The 22,200-nt window shown below is 41.8% G+C and overlaps 1 protein-coding gene across 4 annotated transcripts in view; it reads right to left on the reverse strand.

Moving 5' to 3' along the window:
* The window catches only part of sdk2a (sidekick cell adhesion molecule 2a), an 86,544-nt gene that overhangs the window by 21,142 nt on the left and 43,202 nt on the right, over nt 1–22,200 (reverse strand). For all 4 annotated transcript variants that reach the window (XM_040048439.1, XM_040048450.1, XM_040048431.1 and 1 more), the window contains exons 2-15: nt 16,208–16,367; nt 14,566–14,672; nt 14,154–14,301; nt 10,221–10,354; nt 6,449–6,560; nt 5,824–6,014; nt 5,485–5,568; nt 5,153–5,347; nt 4,574–4,690; nt 4,132–4,299; nt 3,517–3,619; nt 2,352–2,528; nt 1,929–2,065; nt 1,069–1,216 (exon numbers count right to left, since the gene is read on the reverse strand). In XM_040048439.1, coding sequence (XP_039904373.1) covers nt 1,069–1,216; nt 1,929–2,065; nt 2,352–2,528; nt 3,517–3,619; nt 4,132–4,299; nt 4,574–4,690; nt 5,153–5,347; nt 5,485–5,568; nt 5,824–6,014; nt 6,449–6,560; nt 10,221–10,354; nt 14,154–14,301; nt 14,566–14,672; nt 16,208–16,367 — 1,981 coding nt within the window. The remainder of the gene's footprint in view (nt 1–1,068; nt 1,217–1,928; nt 2,066–2,351; nt 2,529–3,516; nt 3,620–4,131; nt 4,300–4,573; nt 4,691–5,152; nt 5,348–5,484; nt 5,569–5,823; nt 6,015–6,448; nt 6,561–10,220; nt 10,355–14,153; nt 14,302–14,565; nt 14,673–16,207; nt 16,368–22,200) is intronic.

The following is a 22,200-nucleotide window of genomic DNA, read 5'->3' on the forward strand; positions in this document are numbered from 1 at the left end:
AGACATCAAAACATAATAAAGACAGCTTTTTGTGTTTTTTTCAGAACACCATAAAGGAAAGTTGGGTTAAGTGTTGCTGTGTCTTTGTCCAAAACATATTCTCTATAATACTGTCCGCAGAGGGACAGCTTGCTGTGGCATGAAAAAAGATCAAAGAGGCCTTGGTAAAAAATGGAGCAGCACAATGGAGAGACAGGGCGAGTGAGCGAAAGATATAAAAGAACAAGAAAGAGAGATCCAGGCAGACTTTTCCCTTAAGTCAATTTAAGATGACATCTTGATTTCTTCCCAGTGCACCGGAGCACTGCTCTGGAGGAGATAAAGCAGAGTGTTTAGGATCAAAGAGGTGTGCCAGAGAGATGCCTCAGAAAAGCCCTGCACTCACTGACGCTCAGTCACCCTCCTGTGGTGCATTCTTGTCTGGGCAGATTCACACTGGAATTTGGCTCCGCGAAAGTGTGTGGTTTGAGGAGGGTCTTTCTGCAGTTAGAAAAAAACATCCAATGGGTTGTGTTGATGCGCGCAAGGTCAGACAGTAGTGTGCATAGGTGAATAGTGATGAGCTAAGAATGTGTGTGAGAGTGCGCGGAGGTGGGCCTGCATGTTTATGACAGCTTCTTCTTCCTAGTCAAGAAAATTCACTTGAGATTTGAGTCTGTGTTGAGCTCTGCCACTTTCAAGCCTCTCTGTATTTTACTCATGAAGTATGGCAAAGGAAGTTAATAGGAGGGAGCGAGACGAAGCTGGGTCAGCGCACCCATCAAGTCTTCACAAAGCGCAATTTCAGCTCATTCACAGTTTTATCTTGAAAAGGCCCATCCTGAAGCCGGCTCATCTCTCCCTCACTCCCAGAGGAATGAAGACCAAAAAGTGGACTTACAGGAAATAATCACAGGATTTTCTATTGAACTGCCAAGACGAGCGGGGAAGAACGGCTTGTTCCAGAACAGTAAAAGCCCTCCAAAGTGCAACGCTTGTCTCGCGGCCAGTGTACACATTAAAAAACACAGTCTACGAGCAATATTCTTAACATTCAGCAGATGCATAACAGCTAAGTGCAGCACCCACCGGTCAGTCTCTTTGCTGAACTGGCCTCTGCCCACGTCATTTACGGCACACAGGCGGAACTGGTATGAACGCGCCGGGATGAGGCCACCAACAGTAACCCCAGTAGACTCTGGCTCAATGTTGGCCAGCAGCACTGTCCAAGGCGCATCTGAGATAGAGAGGACACACATAAAGATAAAGCTGTGAGCAGTAGCTAGAGAATGATGAATGACCTTGTGAGGTCATTAAGACTCTTGAGAAAAAAAACCTCTCTCCACCACTTGCGAACTTAAATTTAAATTCATTGTTATTTCTGACTATCCCTGCACACCACTGTTTCTTTTTTTCGGTAATAACAGTGCAGCTACTGATAAGAGACAAATAATTTATTTTGCATAAAGTCCCTCTAAATATCAAATTGCAATTCAATTATCCAAAACCCAGATCCCATCTGCATCCTCAGATTCATTTTCCTTATAATGAGTTGTCATCTACTCAGTTAGCCTGAGCTTCGATGAGAAATGGTTGAGCAATTTAGTCTCAGTGGGTGAAAACATTCCCACTTCTTTGATTTTATCAAGTGAAAGGAAGATAAGAGTATTGGACAGCAAAACAATTTGGTCTCCCTGTTCATTTGTAAGGAAACGCACAAGTGAGGCAATTGAGTTATACAGATTGAGGAATGTATGAGAGTGTGCAACTGCCAATTTTAGATACACAATTGAAATGTAATATAATAGGAAGGATTGCAAATTAGTGTTCCCTTTGAGAACAAACTAGCAATATCACTTTTGAAATTACTAATAAAACTATTACATTTGTGAGTTTGCATTAGGTGTGCATGGTTAAAGGTGATAGAGGTGCTTGGTGGAAAAACTCACTGTTTTCTGAGACCTCCAGGATGTAGCGGATAAGGGGGCTGTTGCCATCGAAGGCCTGGGCCCACGTTAGGTTGATGGCCCTCTTCTCAGTGGTACTCAGAACTGCTACTGGGTTTTCTGGAGCATGAGGTAACTGCCTGTACGTGTAAATGTGGGTGAGAGGGAACAAGTGATAAGAGAAATAGAATCAGACAAGAAGGCAGAAAATAACAGAACTGAACAGTTAGAGTGAGAGCGAGGCATTGTAAATATTCGAGGGGTTTGATGGATTAGAGAGGAGAGCAGTGATAAACCACAACAGTGGAGGAAACATCCATCCATCATGTCCTGGTTGCATGTAAAAGAAAAAAAAAAACACAGAGGAAAAAAACCGACTAAAAACAGCACGATAAGACTGGGGAGACATTGGGTAAATATGCAAACCTGACTCGGAGGTGGGCGCTGCGAGAGTCATTGCCACCCACCGAAGTCACCCTGCAGGTATATGTTCCAATGTCACCCGACCACGTTTGGGAGATGTGCAGGGTCCCGTCAGGATCCAGACGCAAACGCGGGGACGTGTTCACGTCAATCACAGTGCCGCTCTTCTCCCACACATGTCTGAAAGCACGTGCGTGACAACGTAACTATGTTACCCACGAAAAAACAGACACACGCATACGCAAACTTTAACACTTTACAGTTACAGCAAATTTGTTTGCCCTTTATGAGTTCATATGCCAAACACAGAAGGTGCTAGCAACAACGAAAAGCGCAACAAAGCTGGCAGCAAAGTGTTTGGATCAGAAAAATCTCTCTCTGTGTCACAACTTATCATCCGCGGATTTCGCTCCTCGTTATTTAACCCACCCACACATATGGACACCCCCCATTACATGCGCACATGCATGCAGACATGCAAATATTAGGAGCTCCCGTGATTAATAGCGACTATTCGGGCTCTGCAGCTAATCTCCTCTGTGTTGCGTTTAATTAAAGGCGCTGTCTGAAGTTATTACTCTGTTTACATATTCATCTGTTTACCCTGCAATCTGATCAATGTCGTAGGCCCACAGGTGACAGGCTCTCTAATCACTGGGCTCCATAGACATCATTTCACTCCCTCTGAGACAGATGCCTGTACACACACTCTGTCATGCTCAAGACTGTCTAAAGAATGAGGGAAGGCAATGGACTAATTCCTAAATCTGACTCCAAGCATTTCGAATGCTTCCCATAGGAAGTCTTCTAAGGGTGGATAAACACTATGAGATCTCTTGCAGATTTCATAAACTAATTAAGTACAACCCTGATGCCCAAGCTTGTTTGCAAGGCTGGGAGTGATTAAAAAATATGGGATGGCCTTGGCTCAGGTAGTAGAACAGGTTGTCTACAGTTCCCATTGTTGACATGATCTCTGTCAACTCCATATGCCAAAGTGTCCTTGGGCAAGAAACTAAAATCCAAGGTGATCCTAATGGCACGTTACTGGTAAGTGAACGTATACTGCTCTTTTTGAAAGGTGCTACTTAATTGCACAACATTTACTTACATAAAAAGAATGAGGAGTAAGACCAACAAGAAAAGAGAGCATATTCCAAAAAATTACCTTACAGTGACACTGGGATCATGGGTTACACCACAGGTCATAACAGCCTTAGTCCCTTTGATGACACTCTGGTCTTGTGGTGGTTTAGTGATGCGGGTACGTGCTGTGAAAATGCCCAAAGGCTGTTATTCAGAGACTGTTTGATCAGTGAACCGAACAGAGATTACAGGAATTGGTCTCATCTTTCACTCAATATCTCTCTGAAATAGCATAAATTATATTCTATTTTCAGTGGGCAAAGTATTTTGCAAGGTTACAGAGACTTGTAATGTGAATTTAGTCACAAAAATGAGTTCACGTGCAAGTCCAAATGTCTTGACAATGACCTCTAGGAGAAAAAAAAGCATGTAATTCTTCTAGAATTTAACACGTCATGTATTTAATAATAACAATACCAAAAAAGACATTTTCTCCTTTTATTTTTTCTCATGTTCCAAAGGTCTAGACTAGGTCTCATCATTTTCAGCAAGTTATACAAGTGTTGAACAATGTAAAAAATAAAGAGAGAGATTAAAATAGAATAGCTTAAATAGCTTAGATCACACAGTCTTATGGTGTGCTCCAAAAAACTTCTATTCTGTTCTACAGAGGGTGTCCAGTTGCTGTTACGCTTACCCCAGACCAACAGGTCAGCTGAAGCCTCGTCAATGCCCCTCGAGTTACTGGCCATGCAGGTGTATGTTCCAGCGTCAGACAGGTGGGAGGGGCTGATTAGTAAGCTGCCCGATTCCAGCAGGGTGAACCTGGGCAGCTGGACCGATCCACTGGCCAAGACACGTTCACCTGCAGGGAAGGGTGGAAGTGATCGATGATATGGGAGAAAGGACGGGGAACAAAAAAAAGGGGGGGTGTGTGGGGAAAGAACAAGAGAGATTAAAGTATTGGAGAAATGTCAGGGAAAACAAACAGAAGGGAAAGCAGCACAGCAACAGTAAAGAAATACAGCTTGTTTGGAGAAAATATATATTCTGGATCTTTTTTATAGCTCTTGTCTAACTGACGAGTCAAAATGCAGCATAATAATCTCCCCAATACCTCATGCTGTTAGCCCACGCACCTTTCTGCCAGGTGATGGCTGGCCGCGGGGCTCCCGAGGTTTCACAGTGTAGGATGACTGACATGCTGTCAATCACTGCACTGTCAGAGGGGCCAGCGGTTATGTTAGGAGCAATACCTGGATGGGGAGGGGTCAGGCACATGAGACACACGCACAGACACAGAGAAAAACGCATAGGTTCAAGCAAAATCAGGTAAGACAGAGGTGATAATGAGAGACATAAACAGCTTTCTCCCTAATAAAGCAGGTAGCAGCTGAGAGCTTAATGGACTTGACAAAAGGGGCAGCTGTCAGGTCTCATTCTCAGAGACAGCTCTGAGAATCTGACAAGGCGCCTCTGTCTCTCTGCTTCTCCTGCTCATTCTCTCATTCAAAAATAGGCAATAATTGCCCGAGCATCCAAGGCTGACAAATCTGTCACTGCAAAGAGATATATAGATAGATGGGTGTAGAAAGGGAAGACAGAGAGTGGGACAAGAGAGGATTAGGAAAGAGAAGAGAGGAAGGAGCTGAAAGACAAACAGAATGAATCGGCAAACGTGTGGATAACTTTGAAAAGAAATTTCAAGGGGGACATACTAGTAACGGCAAGGTAGGTGTTTGTCTGGATCTCTCCTGCTAGATTGCGAGCAAAGCACTGAAACATCCCTGTGTCATCTGGCAGGAGACCGTTGATCTGTAGACTGCCTCCTACCAACACCCTGTACCTGGGGATCTTCACCGGGCTGATGGGCACTGCATCTTTATACCACACTATCTCTGGCTGTGGTGTGCCTGCAGAGGGAGGAAAGGATTTACTTATTTTTTGTCTCTGGTCACTGTGACCCTGTAGTCCATTTTCTTTTCTTTTTTACTGCTTTTTTTAGTCTTTCACACATGCAGGAGCATAGTGGAAAAAAAACACCACAAACCTCGAGCCTGACAGGGGATATCCACTACCTTCTCCATTTCTGCGCTGATGTGACTCGGCGGCTCTTTTACAAACAGAGGATATTCTGTTCCGAAGAAGAAAAGTGATTGCTCGCTAATAGCCTTTAAAAACAGCTACAAAACTAATGCGTGCTTTTTATCATCACCGTCATCTGGCAATAGCGCATTTACACGACTTTATATAACAGTATTAGCGTTAATACTGAAATATAAACTTTGAATGGAGACTCTGAAAAGTATCTCAGCTTGAAGATTAGCACTGATCATTTAGGCTAAGCTGCTTTCTGTAGGGTCAAAATGTATGTTGGAACGTTGTTTACCAAGAACATGCAGGTAGGCCCCGGCCGTGACGGAAGGGACACTGCTGCTCCGAAGTGACGCTTCACACTCATAGTAGCCACTATCGCTAACTGCAGGCAAGCTGATGACCAATCTACGGCCAAAATCGCGAATCCCTGTATTGACCACTGCCCCGTCTTTTCTCCAAGTGATACTCATTTTGACAAGAGGCCTGAAAAAGAAAAAGATGAAAAAGAGAAAAAGAGAAAAAGAGAGCAAGAGACCGAGAGCGTGGTTTTTAATATAGATTTATATTCTGTTTCAAGGTTACAGAGCACTGGGGGAGCAATGGGATACATCTGTCATTCTGATTAAGTCTTTGAATTTGAGATAATAGTCAGATTTCAGAACCGGGATTGTGCAAGATTGGAAGAACAGAGTGAAGCCCTGAATCAAAGGGAAGAATGGAGGAGAGGTACAAAATGAGAGATGTGCAAAACACTTTTTATTATGTTCAAACAAAAGATTCCAAGATTCATTTAAATCACAAAATATCAGATGCGGGGGTGGGAGAAGGTGGTGGTGTTTTGATAATGTGTGAATGCCTGACTGTGTGTATTTGCAGTCTCCTCCTCAGGATCTGCATGGCTCTTTGTGAACATTTACCTTGCATTGGCAACACACTCCATGATAGCTTCGTTTCTCCCGACTGTTACACTGGTGTTCTTTGGGGGGATGATGATGGAGGGGGCAATGGGGTCTGCGGGTCCTCCCACATCTATCACACACACAGAAATGCACAAAAGTGAAAAAAATCTTTAAATTGCATGCCAGTCTCAGATTAAGCCTGTGCCTCTGCCTGATATAGCCAACTGAGCATGACTAGATCCTTACACAGAGACTGACAATTTGTCACCATCACAACCAAGTAGCCAGCATGCTATCAACCAACTATTAACGCCCCTGTCTTTACTTTAGATCCTCTTTCTAGTGCACACGGCATTTACTGAGCATGGTGTTAGCCCAGGTGTTAAGAAGCCATTATGTAACATAATTGAGACAAACAGAAAAGGCGATTAAATGCGGCACCATCACTCACGGGTTTCACAGAGCCTCCAGCCAACCATCGATTCACTGCCCTCAATCAGTGATCTCTCTCTGAATCTGATCTCATTTTCCCCCCACCTCCCCGGAGTACGGGTATGGGCCTGTGAACTTGTATATGTCTGAGTGATTGGACATTTACAGTGTGCTGTGTGCATGCATCGCTTTGAAGTTTGTTTCCGGATGTCCGTGTGAGACCATCTCAGGTTAATAAGGGCTCTAATTAAGTTTTTATTATTGTTGTTGTTATTTTGCAGCACCTGATTATAAATCTCAACCTTTTCTTGCTCAGTCCTGTAGAATCTCTACAGTACTGTAGCAATGCTTCCTCTACAAACACTGACTAAAAATAGACCTGTGAGTTATTACCACTTTGACTCTACTCGCCATGTGATTACTGCATAGTTTCCTGATCATCAGTCAAATAAATACCTTAAAAAAATAAAATAAAAATAATAATAATAATATATATATATATATATATATATATATATATATATATATATATATATATATATATATATTACACAAATTAAAATGCAGTATCCAAGTATCTTCAAATTCTTTCCAGAACATAACATGGAAGGAAACAACACACAACACAAAATTAACATGCTGCTGACATTTCTTCAGAACGAATTAAACATTTCAAAAATAAAAAATTAAATTTAACGCCAAAGAATTCCCAAATATCCAAAGATTTTCTTCATGGCAGCACAGAGATTTAAAAACACACACACACACACACACACACACACACACACACACACACACACACACACACACACAAACAAAAGAGTAAGCAAAAATCATTTGTAGGACGCTTGACAGACGGAAATAAACAGATAGAAATGTTTTGCAGTCATCCTCTCGGAAATTTGATGAGAGATCGAGATGAGCAGTTAAATGTTTTGCTCATTTGAACCTTATTCAAAATTACTTTTATATTTCTAGGCAACAAATTACCTATTGATTAACTGGTAAATACATAGAATTGGTGGTACTGCAGCAGTCTGAAGGCTTGGTATTATTAATTAAATCCTTTCATCAACGTATCAAGTATCATTTTGAGTACATTGTTGACATTATTAATAATCAGCATAATGAAGACCAATCAATCCATCTATAATAGCTGCCTTTTAGTCCCTAGAAAGCTAAAAAAAAAAACCCACACAAAAAGAAATAAACATGCTACAATGATTTGCCTTTGTCCAAGAGCTTAGTGAGGAAAAATCGGAGTTACTTGGTTCTGCAGTTACTGGCTATACTTCTGTGAGATTACAGAATTTGGCAGATCCGTGTAAATTTTGCAACTAATTAACAAGCAAGACTTTGTGTAAGGTTTGATTGGCATAAGTTTCAGTCGACAAGTAAGTGTGAAAGTGAAAAATGAGAAGAAAGAAACTGATGGAAAAGAGTCACTCAAACAGCATTAATATTAATCTTCTACAAAGAAGATTTAAAGCTGAAAATCACCAAGATCACATATAATTTATGAATGATTTATTAATTAGAACTCTTGACAGAGTCATGCTGAAGCTGCTGAAAATGTGATGATTGGCATGTTGTGTGAAGTACTCGCCTTTACACAGAGTGGCTGTTAACACTTTAATTTCGATTTGAGTTTTACTAAATGTTTTACAAATCTGTGTAAACACGGAAATTGAACAGTTTTGTTTAATTAAGTGAAATGCCCCACATATTTGGCTGGAAATGTAGCCCGTGTTTGCCAACAACGCAGCAAAAAGTGGGATTCCATTTGACTTATCAAAGAACTCATTTAATTTTCCAATAGACACGACTGGTTCCTCGGCACACGGTAATTAATGCATTGCAGTTCATGAACTCCCAGTGTTGAGGATACCTCAAGTGTGTAATGCAAAAATTGATGCGGTGACTTGCATAGCAAATTCTCACTACTAAGGGTGCCACCTTGTTTACATCTGTCTGTATCTAAAAACAACTGTAAATCCAAGTCAACTACAGAGCACTTCACAATCTAAGGAATATTAAAAAGGATGCCTGAATGTCTGCGTGCATGGAGCTTTATCCGACTCCAGTTCGCGTTTCACTATTACACCCAGCTCTGTCTCATTTGTATGCTCCCTTAGGAAGATGGTGCTCCCTCTACTGCATATTGTTTAGTCTTTTATCCAGAGAATTGCTACAACGAACAAATGCAGTTGTAAAATTAAATAAACTTATTGGCTTTCAGATGCAAACTACAACAGTGTTATCTGCAAGGTCAGACTGGGTGATATCCAGTGATATCTGATCCCCGGGGATTGCTGTACCGTGCGTGTTGAGCACTGAATTACAAATGCTGCATTAAAGATATGATGAGCAGATGCTGGTGCGAGAAGGAAGCTGCCATTAAAAGTGCGCAGAACAAACAGTTTTTAATTTTCAATATTACAGTTAACATCCCACTGTTAACCCTATGGTGACTTTTATCATGTGGATACTATCATGTGGAATTCTGTCCAGATAGCTAGAAAAACACACTGAGTGACTCCTTTAATTGGGTCGTCGAGGTAGGCGAAGAAAGACTGATGTTGTTGAGATGAAAGTAAATAAGAGGCGTGAGCATTTGTGTGAGTTTGTTTAGATAAGAAACGGTGACAGTAGGTGGGAGGATAAGGAAGCGGCAGGTTCAGTTAAACTACATAATCATTTGACTTAAAACCATGCTTCTGCCGCCAATGCCGAACTTTATTTGAAATTGTGCACATGTGGGTTTTATAATTGAGGCCGACCTTCTGCTTTGATTTGTGTGTTGATGTAGGCGTGTGTATGCTTAATCATTCCCTGTGTGCTCAGCGTCATTTTCAGAATTCATTTTTGGTTTTTTCGTTAGGAGGATTTCAACCAAAGTTGTACTTCATGGGGCCTTTCTGCCTTTTCACAGAGGTCCTGCTGGAGTTCCACCTAAAACATTGTAATTCGCCATTGAAGCCAGAGGTTGGAGGAGGCCTTGGAGAATAAGAGGACATCTATTATGCTGCAGGTAATGAGTATGATAAGCATGTATTTTTTAGAAAGAGAAATCGGGAAATAAAGAAAGCACCTGTCAGTAGAGGGCGCTATCTCTGTTTCTACTGTTTTTGGCTGAGCAACCTGTTGTGTTGCCACTGTGTTAAATAAAATGTGTATCTAAGTGATGCGCCAAGAGGAAATACACAAATTTTAAAAAAAAAACACAACCCAAAACTACATTTTCATCTGCAACAACATGTTGACACAAACAACCTGCTGTGTCTTTACTCTGTGGGCGAAGAAGTCTGTTTCCTGTGTATACGCATGTACACATGTATGCGCACGTGTGAGTACTTACTCTCCACTGTGAGAGTGATGGGCTGACTGGTTTTGTTCTCCCCGTTTTTATCATTAACTGCCTGGGCATAATAACGTCCTGCGTCAGGGGCCACGGTGGACAGGATGACGAGCGTGTTGTCCAGGGCGATGGCACTGAGTATCCATGCAAATAAAAACACGCATTAGTTTTAAGGACAGTGCATTAGTGAATAATAATTCCTGCAACAATCACCCTAGTCTCAGAAAGCTACAAACTGCCTTTAGGTAGTGTGCAGCTGAACCAAATTAAGGCCACCAATTTGGCTTCCAATTAAAAGGTGCAAAGAGTGGTAAATAAGACTAGAAACTTCCAGTCCATTTCATTTCAGCCAACTGCTGTACATTGCAAAATTCATCCTCAAACAAACTCAAAACCGTACATTCGCACACATAAACACATTAACAAGCACACAGAAACACTCAAATCATTAAACCAGTGAGTAGTTGTTTCACGCAGTCAATAAATCTGAAGGGTAAACTGACACACATACGCATACATATCACATAAATTACCACTGAAAAGAAGCAGAGACAGACAATTTTATGAGCACTTCTCTCTACAATATACACAGTGTGTTTAGGAAATAACTCAGAACATGTCTTGCTTTTTATTATCTGCTTAATATATAAAGTACTTCATTAAAGGGTTCACTGTCATTTTAATTGTTATAGATCCCCGAGGGTTTCTACAGAAACACACTTGCGGCCAGTCTGAGTTTTGTCCATGGAAGCAGTTGCTTGGCTGGCTATTGACGCTGTTGGCTATTTCTCTTAATAGTTTAAGACAGCTTGGTGCAACTAATGAACTTTGATTTCAACATATTTGAGGTATACAAGAGACATCAGGATTCATCTTTATGCAGTTCTTCCTGGTTGATAGAGATTTGAAAAGAAAGTTAAAAAGCGGTGAAGTAGTATGTAAGGTTTAGGCTCTCACGACCAATACTGATGTTGATATTTGGTTAAAAAGCTGTTGATTCAGACATATTTCCTTAACATTTGCTGGTTGTGACATCTATGCTTAGTAAGGACTCAAATAACTACACACAGTAATTATTCATTCGTCATTATTAAGATGATATGATAATGCAGTTTAAAAAATAACGAGTTTTTATTGTTTCATTTATAGATGTCCCATTTTCGCTGGTTGTTGTATTTGTGGCGTTCCCTATTTTTTGAATGAGGGAAGCGAGCGTAAGAGGGAGAATACCTTCTGATTGACAAACTATGCAACATCATCAGTCATGGTTGAAGGGTGTTTCTCTTCTTTACTTTTTAACTTATTAAATTTGTATATTTCTTGGACTGAAATATAGGAAAATATCAAATATTGGCTCTATTTCACAATAAATCTAACAACCGCTCGAGTAGTTATTTATGCACTTAAAATGGATTTTTCTCACGGTAATTGCATTTGTAGTATTTATGACAATTTTCAGAAAATACACACACATATAAAAACCATGAATGTGTAAAAGGTGCAGTTTTCAAGTCCAATCTTTTCTGTCACTGCTGTGGCCCAGCACCCTTTTGAATGACTAAATGTAGGTTAGGCTGATGGTTTGGTGAAAATGAGAGCTGACGCCAAGCATGGGGCCAGATTAGGCTCATTGTATCTGCCAGCATCCACCTGATCGGTGCAGGATAAACAGACAGACTCCTGGACAATTAGGAGCTGAGGCTCTTACAGACTCAACAGACACTTAAAGAAACACACATTGATACACAGACACACACCTGTGAATATCAATGTGGCCTGACACAAAGCGAGCAAACAAGCGGTAAATGTAGAGTATCCTGTCAGTGACTCACATTGTCACGGTGCAAAGTTTCACTGCTTTGCTTCTAATAAGATTCACCTCTAAACAACACGATAACTAGCTCTGGGATTGGTTGGACATTCATGGAAAGGACTGAGATTTTTCTTACAATATTCCTCAGTGCTTCTACTGCAACTTTTACAGCTGGACTCAGAAAGTACTTTCACCAAATCTATGCTTTAACCAACAACACGCAGCCCAGGGTAAATGTCTTCATGTCAGCTATGACATGATGGTGATCATAGATAAGGAGGTGCTTTCTGTGACATTATAGACAGCCTACATCTCTTTTCTGGATAACAGATATTAATTTCACAGTATTTATTAAGGAATATTGGATATTTCCACATAATTCAAAAAACAGAAACAGATAAATAAAGAAAAATTCACTACACAGACCTGCACTTAGAAATGTGTTTCCAATTGGAACTGTCCCTGTGTGAAATGTGTCCTCTGAACCTAATAACTGGTTGTGGCAGCAAGAACTGCAGTCAAGCATTTGTGATAACTGGCAATAAATCTTTGAGATCGCTGAGGAGGATTTTTGTCCTACTCTTCCTTGCAGAATTATTTTAAATCCACAACAGTGGATGGTTTTCAAGCATGAACAGCCTGTTTAAGGTCATGCCAAAGCATCGAAATTTGACTGAAGTCTGGACTTTGATTGACATTTATTTTGTTTTTTGTATCCATTCATAGGTGGGCCTCTTGTCCTGCTGCATTACCCAAGTGCGCTAGAGCTTAAGACGTTCTCCTTCAAGATTTTCTGGTAAAGAGCAGAATGCATAGTTTCATCCATCAGGGAAAGGCCTTAAAGTCCAGGTCTTAAAGCTGCAAAGCAGCCTCAGACCACCACACTGCCACCACTATGTTTGATTGCTGGTATGATGTTTGTTTAAAACTAGACATATCAGAACCCGAACCTTCCAGATAGTTCTGTATTGATAGTCCACAGAGTATTTTCCTAAAAGTACTGGAAATTATCAAGACGTTTTTTGCAAATGTGAGACGGGCCTTTGTGTTTGTCAGCAACGGTTTTCATCTTGAAACTCTTAATGATGCCATTTTTGTCCACTGTTTTTTCTACTGTGGAATCATAAACACTAACCTTAAATTAGGCGAGTGAGGCCTGCAGTTCTTTAGATGTTGTTCTGGGTCTTTTTTTTGGGACCTCCTGGATGAGTTGTTGATGTGCTTTTGCAGTAATTTTGGTTGGCCTACCACTTCTAGGAAGGTTGACCACTGTTACAAATGTTCTCCAATTGTGGATAATGGCGATCACTGTGGTTTGCTGAAATCCCAAAGCCTTAGAAATGGTTTTATAACCCTTTCCAGAATGATGGCAGTTGGTGAACTGGTGGCATGGTGGTTTTTTGAGATCTTTTAACCTACTTCACTTTGTCAAACAGTTTTTACTTGATTTAGTAGGTCTGGTAGTAATCAGGCCTGCTTGTGGTTAGTGAATTATTGATTTAACAAGGGGGGAAAATACTTTTTCAGTTATGTTTGGATAGCCTTTTCCCCCTTAATAAATGAAATCATCATTTAAAAACTGTTTGAAATACATAAACATAACAAATGTCTGCAAGATATGCACACACACACATACACACACACACACATATAGACCCTTCAAGACAGAAATCTAACCAGGGGTGAGTGCTGTCAGTCAAACCTATCATCAATTGAGGCCTTTTGTCCAATTTTGTCTAATTGGTTCCTCTGCTGCCTGCTCTATCTCTACCCTTCAATCATTCTGCCTGCAAAGTCAATAGGGCCAATATAATAACCCGCTTTATCACTGAGAGGCGATTCAATGATGAACACAAGGCCTGCGCCAACATTCGTTCATCAACTATTCTGCTCAACTTCACTCATGGTGTGTGGGGGGATTGGAAAAAAAAAAATCTGTGAGCAGTATTGAACCTCTTAGAGTTCTCTGAAGTGAAAGATATTCTATTTCAACAGCTCTGCATTCATCTACAGCTCATATATGAGAGAACTTTCTGAGACAGGCACAGAAAAACACAAGTAAGATGCATAAATGCTTTGTCTAAACTAAAGCAATCAAATTGGGGTGAATGGAGACTTACATGCGACTGCTGGAGGGAATCTTACGCCCATCTCTGAACCAGGTAATCTGGGGCCTGGGGAAACTGTGTATACGTGGTGCACGGATTAGAGCACCCTCGCCCTGGGACACAGTTTGAGACCGCTCACCTTCCACAAAACCCCCCATATCTAGGAGACATAAAAAGTGAGTTAAAAAGAGGGAGACAGAGAAAAGATACTAGAACAGAAAATGCTGAAAATGCCTGCCAGCAAAAAGGATGGAAATAAACAATTGCCATTATTAGCATTAATGTTATGTACCTTTTTCAAAAGCTAAGCGCCTTAAAACAAAGTGACTCATCCACATAGTGTGCATGACGAGCTTTTCAAAAAACAGTGTCTTGCCCTTAATCTGCCAGAATGGAAGATGTATAGAAAGAATCCTTTACTCACAGGCAACCTGCACTTCAGTGCTGCACTGCATTATAGCACCAACTCGGTTTCTCACAATACAGCGGTAATGGCCAGCGTGCGATCGGTCCAGCGAGGGAATCAGGTACCTAATGGGCACACGCAACACAACTGCAATTAGTCATCATCAGCATGACAGACAGCAACATTTGTCATCTTGCTGCTATTATCACCCACACTCAAGATGCTAAATTAATTGACATGTTTCAGTGGGCACCTGAAACGGTGCCTTAATGACATTCCTCTTTGTAATAAGACATAAATGGTCTAAAAAAAGGAAAATAACAGCGCATCTTTGAAGTGTTATTTGCTGCTGATGTAATCCTGGACAGTGGATAGTAAACCAGAGAAGGAAGAATGAAATTTTAATGTAGAGCGCAGGTCCTGACTGGCAGGACTCACAAAATGCGATTCCTCCATCTTCAGCCTGATGAATCAAACAAGCACCAAGCGCATGTTCTGGCCATCCACAGCTCCGTCTCTCCCCCTTGATGTGCATTCATGTTAGATGGTGCATGTGAAATACTAGCAAAATAACCTAAGCAGTTACTCCCGTTTGCTACAGCCACTTAGGAGTGTAGCTTCCACCCCAGCCATGTTCCCCCCTGCACTGCAATTCGGGGGGTAAGGGGGGTGGGGGGTCTGATTAAATGGATTCCAGTTCTCCTCTTTGATCAGGGCTGGTGAAGAATAACAAGCAGAGGGCTGGCCTGCAAGGCAGACCCAGAGACTAAGCCACGTGAGAGCGCAGCCAAATGCTTAGGAAAGACAGGGAGAGAAGAAAAAGATGAAGGGGAGAGAGAGGATGTGTGAAAGAAGGTAGGTATAACAGGCAGCGAAGGGATGGTGGGGAGGGGGGCAGCGATAGCAATCAGACACTACCACCTTAGCGTGTCTGTCCATGTCTAGGGTTTTGGTATGACTGTGAGTGGAGTCTAGGAAACTGTGCTAAAATTGGATTGAAAGTGACTTCCACTGTGGACTGCATCTGTCACCTGTTAACTCGCATGCAGGCATAATGCTACACAAGCATACTGTACATGTAGAAGTGGGCACACACACACACACACACATGCACAGAGGACTTGTTAGTGCAGGGTGAACACTTCTTTTACCACGCTGAGTTGTTCCAATAATTCAACATTGTGTTTAGAGGCTGAAATATGTAATACGAGGTGTCCAGAACATCTCCAAAATAAGTGAAAAAGCATACTACAGCTCACAGATCAAAGTGGCCCATCCACACCATATAAGCTGATAAAAAAGAATTTGCATTGTCTGATTTTATTACGGCAGTGATAGTTTCAGCAAACCGCAAGAGAGGGGAGAGTAAAGAATATTTATCTGCACACACCATCTCGGAATGTTGAATGCAGTGTGAGATACAAATCGGAATAAATTTGATAATCCCTTGAACACAAGATGCTATGTTTCAAGGGAGATATGCAGCCAAATCAGTCCTGAATAAATCCATAGAAATGAGTTTGGAATATGAATAAAAATGAGCAATTGTGCTATTAGTTACAATTAAATGCCTCTAAAATGTCCTCATGTAGTAAGATACTTAGGGTTAAGATAAGGGAAAAAAATAATTATTGCAGGCAAGCAAGGTTACATTCCTCACCTGTATTCCAAGGAGAAACGTGTAAGCTCAGTACCATTGTAGATCCATTTGAATTCCAGGGGCCAGCTGCCCTCAGCCATGCAAGTAAGTACTAGGCGATTTCCCTCCAGGTGAACCTGGGTTTGAGGAGGCTCCATCTTAAAATAAGGTGGGACATCATCTATTAGAAAAAGAAAGAGAAGAAGAAGAAGGAAAACTGAGTCATATAAAAACATAAAGGAAAAGATGAGTAAAAAGGAAGAAAAAGAAGGAAAAAGCGAAGCAGCTGAGTGAGGGTAGTAAAAATGGCAGTGATTCAGTAACCTCTGCGAGGAGACACAACACAATTTGAGCAATTCACAGGGAAAAAAAGAGGACTCAGAACAAGCTATTTCCATTTTTCTTCTGCACTGATTGGGAACTTGAAGGTCAACAGAAAAGCTTGCCAAAAAGCACACGGAATAAGTTGTTACCGCGAAAGCAGCTTACTCCTTTATTTCAAATTGAAATGTGCTGGCATAGAGGTAGAAGAGCAATTTGTGCAGCAGAAGAAGTGTAAATGAACACTTCCATACCTCTACATCAGTAAAAGAGGATGGGGAGGGAGACAGGCAAGAAGAGCGAGATGGAGGGAAGGGGGAAGAGGAATAGGCCAAAAGCAGATGGAGAAAAATACTGCGAAAAACAAGCATGCTAGAGGTGGAGAGAGTGAGAAATTAGGAAGCGTTGGGGGGTAGGGGTGATAGGGGCTGCTTTAGAAAACACAAAGTTTCCCCGTCTTAAAATCCTTTCTGTGACAGGATGAGTTATACTCTGTGCCTCCCTTCATTTATCTTTATAGTTCCCTAATGCAGCCAGATTATACAGGCCTCATCCGCAACACTGCACACAGCCAGTACAGCCACAAAAAGACTTTAAGGTGATATGCAAGGTCCAGGGCTGAGCTTGGAGACAAAGTGCTTTCATTTGAGCTGATGAAAAAGGCATGATCAGACCTATTGATCTGTCTGCCTCACGAGCCATGGGCGACACTGAGCTGATTGTGCCAGTGTTTGTGGCGGGCTAATTAAAGTCTGTATTAATAGCTGCAGTATGCCGCTGTGGCCTGGAGCATGCCTGGTTCTGTGTCTACTAGGTGAGTCACTCTCATGGCTGATTACTGGAGCCACCCTTGCTCTCCGCACCCATATGCAAGTTCACAGCCAAGATTTATGGCAGTAAATGCAGAGGATGGTGTGGCGGAACTGGGTGAACGTGAGGGCAGCCTTCGCTGGGCAGAGAAGGGGATACAGCAAATTGGACCTGATTGAAACAGAAAATAAAAGAACGACTATGCACCTTTGTGTTTCACGTCGGCAATCATGCTTGCCACAAATCACACACTATGCTTAGCTGCAGCTTAGTCCATTTTCTATCATACAAAAAGATCAAAACTTGCAATTTTTTTTCTTCTTTTTTTGATAAAACTACCTGGGTAATCCATTCTTTCTACCACCCTTACATGAACTTTTCAAAAACAAACACTGTTAAACCCAACAGCCACTTGAAACTGATCTTTGTCTGAGCCCAAATGGAGAAGCCGTCCCTATTTTTCCCCAGACACTAGCTGCTGAGTGGTGGCTTTGCTATAATTCTGTCCTCTAGTAAATGCATTTGTACTTGACACACACACACACACATATCTGCACATACACACACAGAAAATCCCAAAACATACACTTATGGCTGAATAAACACACACCCAACCACTTCCAGCTGGTTTGGGGTTTTGGTGGCTATGTGCACTTAGCGGCATGGCTCCATCAAAAAGCCACCATTAGAGACCTGCACATGCAAAACCTAAACTCACACATCGATCGTCTGGGGCAATACATAATACCGACTTACTGTTGTGAAATTGTGGACTGCGGAATTGAGTGCCCTGTAATCACCACCGCAGTTACCTGTTTCAGCATCATTCATGCATTCACATTTTTTCTGCCTCATATGACACATTCACACAAGCTCTAATAATGACTCCCCGAACAGTGGTTATCTGTGGCACTTGTGACCAATTTCACATCTAGAGCAAAGTGTATATTTTCAGGACCAAAGCCAGCACGAACAGGAAATAAGTCTTGCATGACATAAGTGTGCAGAATTTCTGCTGCGTACCCCAAGAAATGATTGCTATCCACACAAGACCCAGCTGAAGTGATCTTCTTTTTGAGACTCTGTAAGAACTTAAATGACCTGTGACCGCCAACAGTTCTTAATGCTGACAGAAGACAAGGTCAGCTCCTCCGAAGACTGGCCTCTGAGATCTAATGAGTTTCCAGTGGAGAACCTCTTGTCGGATGCGGATTTCTCTCTCCCTCACTGTGCTTTCTGAACTTCACAGTGAAACACTGAGGACACACGCTGCTGATCCATGTTGGTGTCAGTGGTAGGCTCTGCATGTGTGGTGTCAATGGCAGGATTACATTTTCAAGTGTGTTTCTTTTTTTTTCATGGCAGAAAAATACACAAGTGTGAATAGATGCACTGTCATTGCATAAGTCAAGGTTAGGATAACTTTTTCTTTGCATGCGACAATTGACACGCATGCTCTTACAGGAGCACAAGGTTCTGTCAATACAGAGCGTGCACATTATAACACTCAGCATGTCAGGACTCAATGAAAAGTATTCTTCTTAATTTTTATTGTTTAGCAAGACAAATGTGCTTTGGCTTTGACATATCAGCACGATCTACTTCTCATCATCAGTCTAAATAGGTTCGTCTTGCCCAGCAATGAATACTAAAAAGAATACTTAGCAGCGAGTGCGGGTTTTCTGTTTGTTTTCACATTTGATAGGCACAATAGAGCTTTAAGATTTGGGGTTCAGTGCACCGCACCTGTGTATTATATCTTACAACACTCTGGTGTCACAGGTAATATTTCTCTTAGGGGTCATCTCTTTTTTAAACCACTGTGGCCTTGTGGAGCAAATTCTACAGTATAATAGACTTGCACACACATATTATATCCACTGCATTCAGAAAGTGTTCAGCTTTCTTATAGCTCAATGCTAAAATTTCTTCATGCCTAAATTCAGCTTTTTTTATCACTCCACACAAATCACCCAGAAAGACAACGAGAACTTTAAAAGCGTTCTTAAAACATTAAAAGAAAAAGCACAGGAAACCATTATAGACCCCTTGCTATGACAAAGGATGTGAATTAGGTTTGGGTTTGGCATGTGCATAAAATTTAACTTCAATCTCTCATTTTTTTTGCTTGATTCTCTGTGCTTCAGTGAAAAATTCCAGGAGTGGCCTTCAAAAGACCTAAACATAAGACATCAGTAGAATATATGATATTTCCCAGAACGTGGCCAAGCTAAACTGAGTAATCAAGGAAGAAGAACCCTCGGAGGAGAGGTGACAAAGAACCCCAGCATCTACTTCTTAGGTCCAGTGTGAAGGTGGGAGAAACAACACTGCACTGATTTTGGGGTTTTGGGTTTTTTTATGGTAGTGTGAGGAGACAGATGAAGTCTCTTCTTGTTGAAAAACATAACAGCAAGCTTTGATGTTGCAAAAGATTACCTAAGGGAGTCTCAGGACGTGATAAACAAGATTCTCTGGTCAGATAAAACCAGAACTTTTTTAGCCTCAGTTCCTAACGTTACATTCTGAGGACACCAGACACATTACTGGCTAGGCTCATTACCTGCTTGATACGATCCCAACAGTGAAGAATAATGGGGGCAGCATCGTGTTGGTCATGGCTGATGAGACGCTATGGAAAACAAGTCAGAGTCCTTACTGCAAACCTGTTCCAGAGGATCGCAGAATATAAGTGTTTAAGAAAGCTGAAAAGTTCTTTTCTTCCAGAGACTGGAATTAACCAGAGAACAGTTCCCTTCCTATGAAGCATGAAGTGATAGTGCGGTGTTTGGCAGGTGCACAACATTGTTACCTGCAGGTTTCAAGTCTAGATGGAAAGCTAGGGGAAATTCCTTATAGAGGAACAATTCTTACACCACTATGACCAGAGGTAAAAGCTAACTGAAGCAAGCAGGTCTATGGATGACCGAAAACTGGCATGGAAGGACCAGGAGGGCTTTTATAATGTGGCTGCTGTGCAGAGCAGCTGCCCCTAACAGTCAGTCTGCACCACCACAGCCCATTCACCACAGATATAAAAACACCTTATTCTAACCTGACAGCTGAGGTTGAATGGTGGCATGGCTCCAGCCGGGTCCCCCGCTGCATACACAGAATTTTAATGGCAGTGAGACAAAGACCACAGGCACTGGGGTAGCTTTATAAACCAAAGGCCATTGTGCTCCCCATTGCACCATGCTGGCATGCAATCACACAAACGGTGTTCACATTCAGCTTTTGTCTTATATTCATTCTCTAGCTTTTTTTTTTTTTTTGCCTAACCTTCTTACCCCAGCTCCACACCAGCAGCAGGGAGCTCTTCTGACCTCTGTTTAATCCTCCGCCACCTGCATTTGAGCCGACGTAACAGCATCCTAGCTGGCACTTGGCTCAAATGCATCTCTGATATTCAGCTATAGTGGTTAGTGGTGCCTGTTTCCTTTGAAGGCCCATTTGTATTCATTTCTCACTCTACCTTGGAAGCTCAACACAAATGCACTCATACTGTATATGTGTGTATAACTTCCCACCTTCAGTCCACCCATGGTGCATCATGTCATACTGGAAAATTTAGAGCTGTCATTTAGGCTCTTGAATTGGACCTTAAGATACGAAATGGGCCATGGTTACCCTCTGATGGGGGTTATGCAACTGTCATGGCTATGACCTTGGCCTAGTAATGGGATGGTGTAAGGGCGTGGGTTGCGGGGTTGATGGAGAGGGGTTAAAAGCATTTTGAAAGCTGATGAAGCTCTTCCCTTATGAATTCGCACATACAGAAGAACACTGACACACATGTATAATAGATCGTCTTAACATGGTGCTTCACGAGTTGAGATAAGAATGCTGGAGTGAGGATACAGAGCTCTTTAGAAGTCACATAAGCGCACACTAAAAAGTGTATATACCCCTCAGCGCCCCACCCCCACCATCACCACCACCCCGCCCACCTCCCCTTCGGAACATGGTTGGTTCTGAAGGTGAGGTTGATCATGAGGTGCCGTCACCGTGACAGCAGGTGCCTTGTCGATTTACACTCTATCACCTAGTCGAGTCAGAAAGCAGACCGACACTAAAGGAAGAATTAAGCAAGCAATTGAGTGGGAGAATACAGAGAGAAGGAAGCGAGAGCGGCATTGAAACAGATGGTAAAAAGAAACACAGTGCTTAATGATAATGTCAAAGACACATTGAGAATTGGTGTAAAGAAATGATGAGATGAGGAAAGTGATAGTAGGGAGGAGAGCAATGAAAAGATTGAGGAGTGTGTCCTCCAACACAAGGCACCAAGGTGAAGTGACCCATTACAGTAGAAGTCAAGCAAGCACGCCAGACCTGAAACAGGAAGACGAGATGAAGAGCCTTCATTTAGGGAAATGGCCCATAGTTCAACATCTGTATGTGGTATTTGATAGGTTGATGTCCACCCACAACTCCTGCTTACGCTCTTTTGTTCGCAATCCAGAATGAACAAGCCCCCTATGAGATCTTATGCTGTGGAAATATAGAACCCGTGACATGCTATTTAAAGCTCATATACTCCTATAATTATGCTCTCTGCTTGGAGGAGGAAATGAAGAGGGACTATGGATTTTTCATGTTAAGTTGATCTGAATTTTTGAATTTTTTTTTCTTTTTGATGCAGCGCCCGCTTTGATGTTGCAGAAAGAGTCCTCAGGTTGCTACAGATGAAATGCTGCCTGCATCCCAGCTGTGTTTAGTGGATTGCCATGGGTTAATTGATGTGTAATTGATGTGATTAATTGAGGTGTAATGTACCGCGGTGACGTGTCTGGGATCCTACCCGCTGCAGGGCCCGTGTGTGTGTGTGTGTTGAGGTGTGTGTCTACAGGAGGCTAGAGCAACACAATTAGAAGCAGTAG

The sequence above is a fragment of the Simochromis diagramma genome, unplaced genomic scaffold (genome assembly GCF_900408965.1).
Source record: "Simochromis diagramma unplaced genomic scaffold, fSimDia1.1 OVJJ01000321.1, whole genome shotgun sequence".
In the NCBI taxonomy this organism is placed as follows: domain Eukaryota; kingdom Metazoa; phylum Chordata; class Actinopteri; order Cichliformes; family Cichlidae; genus Simochromis; species Simochromis diagramma.